The following is a 1,473-nucleotide window of genomic DNA, read 5'->3' on the forward strand; positions in this document are numbered from 1 at the left end:
TTTCCTAGAGGAGAAAAGTGTAGCATTATTATTAATATTGGATGTTAATTTTGTACTTTTCGTTTAGTTGGAGGTAAGTTGCTGCTTCAAAACACTGCAAGTGATTGCAAGAGACAGAACGACAAGGATAAGACATCTTGACTTTACCCAACTAGAAAATAAATGATAATAATAACAACAACAACAACAACATAATAATAATAATAATAATAATAATAATAATAATAGCAATAATTTCTTACTGGACAAATCAGTGATACCCGAAGGCTGGTAGCTGATATCTCGGAATCAGTTTCAACTGTTAACTTCTCTTTGACTACATAATGAGTTAATTAATATTGACCACACCCATCTCGTGAATAATTAATTACCTAAAGCACGGGATATTTCAGGAGATTTAACTCCTTTCCCTTTCAACGTTTGGAGAAGATCTGAAGGAGACAGGCTTCTAGCCAACTGTATGGTCATACAGTAACCCTGACAACAACAAACAATAACAACAACAACAAACAATAAACAACAACAATAAACAGTAAACAACATGTTTACCTGTGGGTCATTATGACTATCCCTCCATGAGACAGTGACAGTGTTAGCCTGAGGAGCTGAAGTGTGAACAAATGAAGTAATGTTGATTGGCTTCATCAGGTACTTATAATCAGGACGACCGGACAAACTGTAATTATAACCCTAGAAGATATTAATAGTTATTAGTAGTTATTGCTACTTATTAATGGTTATTAATAGTTATTAGTAGTTATCAATAGTTACTAACTGGTATTACGCAACTCTTCTTATTTATGCTGAGTCGGCACTCCGTTGGACAATAGTCCTCCTGATCACAGCTGGTCTCACGCCTACACAGTCTAACGAGAAAAGGGAGGGGCATCATCATCATCATCATCATCATCATCATTATTATTATTATTTACCTCAATATGACTTGAGTTTGAAAGTTCCCGGGTGTGGTCCTACAAATCGTAAACAAATTAATAATTAATTAATTAATAGTGTTCCAATTCACACACTTTGAGCAGCTGGTACACACTTTGTACACTACACACTGATAATGACGTAACACTACTGCATGCACATGTACTTCTTCCCTCTCTCTCTCTCTCTCTCTCTCTCTCTCTCTCTCTCTCTCTCTCTCTCTTACTCTCTCCCTCTCTTACTCTGATATAAATATTTCCTGGACTTGTTGTGGTGTTAAGTGAAATTGGGTTACCATAACCTTCTCTCTACTGTACATGCTACTCTGTGTCACTATAAGGAGGGGGAGAGAGGGGAGAGGGAGAGAGGGAGGAGGGAGAGGGAGAGAGGGAGAGAGAGGAGGAGGGAGAGAGGAAAGTTTATCAGAGAGAAGGAAAGAGAGAGAGGGGAAGAGAGGGAAGAGAGAGAGAGGGTAGAGAGGGAGAGAGGGAAAGAGAGAGGGAAAGTTTATCAATATTAAATATACATTACTAATAGCTG

At 37.8% G+C, this 1,473-nt stretch overlaps 1 protein-coding gene across 1 annotated transcript; it reads right to left on the reverse strand.

Annotated features, from left to right (window-relative positions):
* Positions 1-8: 8 nt before the first annotated feature.
* On the reverse strand, positions 9-1,291 carry LOC105316186 (E3 SUMO-protein ligase PIAS1-like). The gene is made up of 7 exons (XM_020008140.1): positions 1,176-1,291; positions 933-971; positions 776-866; positions 550-690; positions 372-477; positions 243-316; positions 9-151 (listed from the first exon to the last, which is right to left on the reverse strand). Exons 1-7 carry the CDS (start codon positions 1,250-1,252, stop codon positions 32-34), a joined length of 648 nt encoding a protein of 215 aa, XP_019863699.1. The 5' UTR covers positions 1,253-1,291; the 3' UTR covers positions 9-31.
* Between the last annotated feature and the right edge of the window lie 182 nt (positions 1,292-1,473).

The sequence above is a fragment of the Amphimedon queenslandica genome, unplaced genomic scaffold (assembly GCF_000090795.2).
Source record: "Amphimedon queenslandica unplaced genomic scaffold, v1.1 AMPQUscaffold_4017_Cont23996, whole genome shotgun sequence".
Lineage (NCBI taxonomy): Eukaryota > Metazoa > Porifera > Demospongiae > Haplosclerida > Niphatidae > Amphimedon > Amphimedon queenslandica.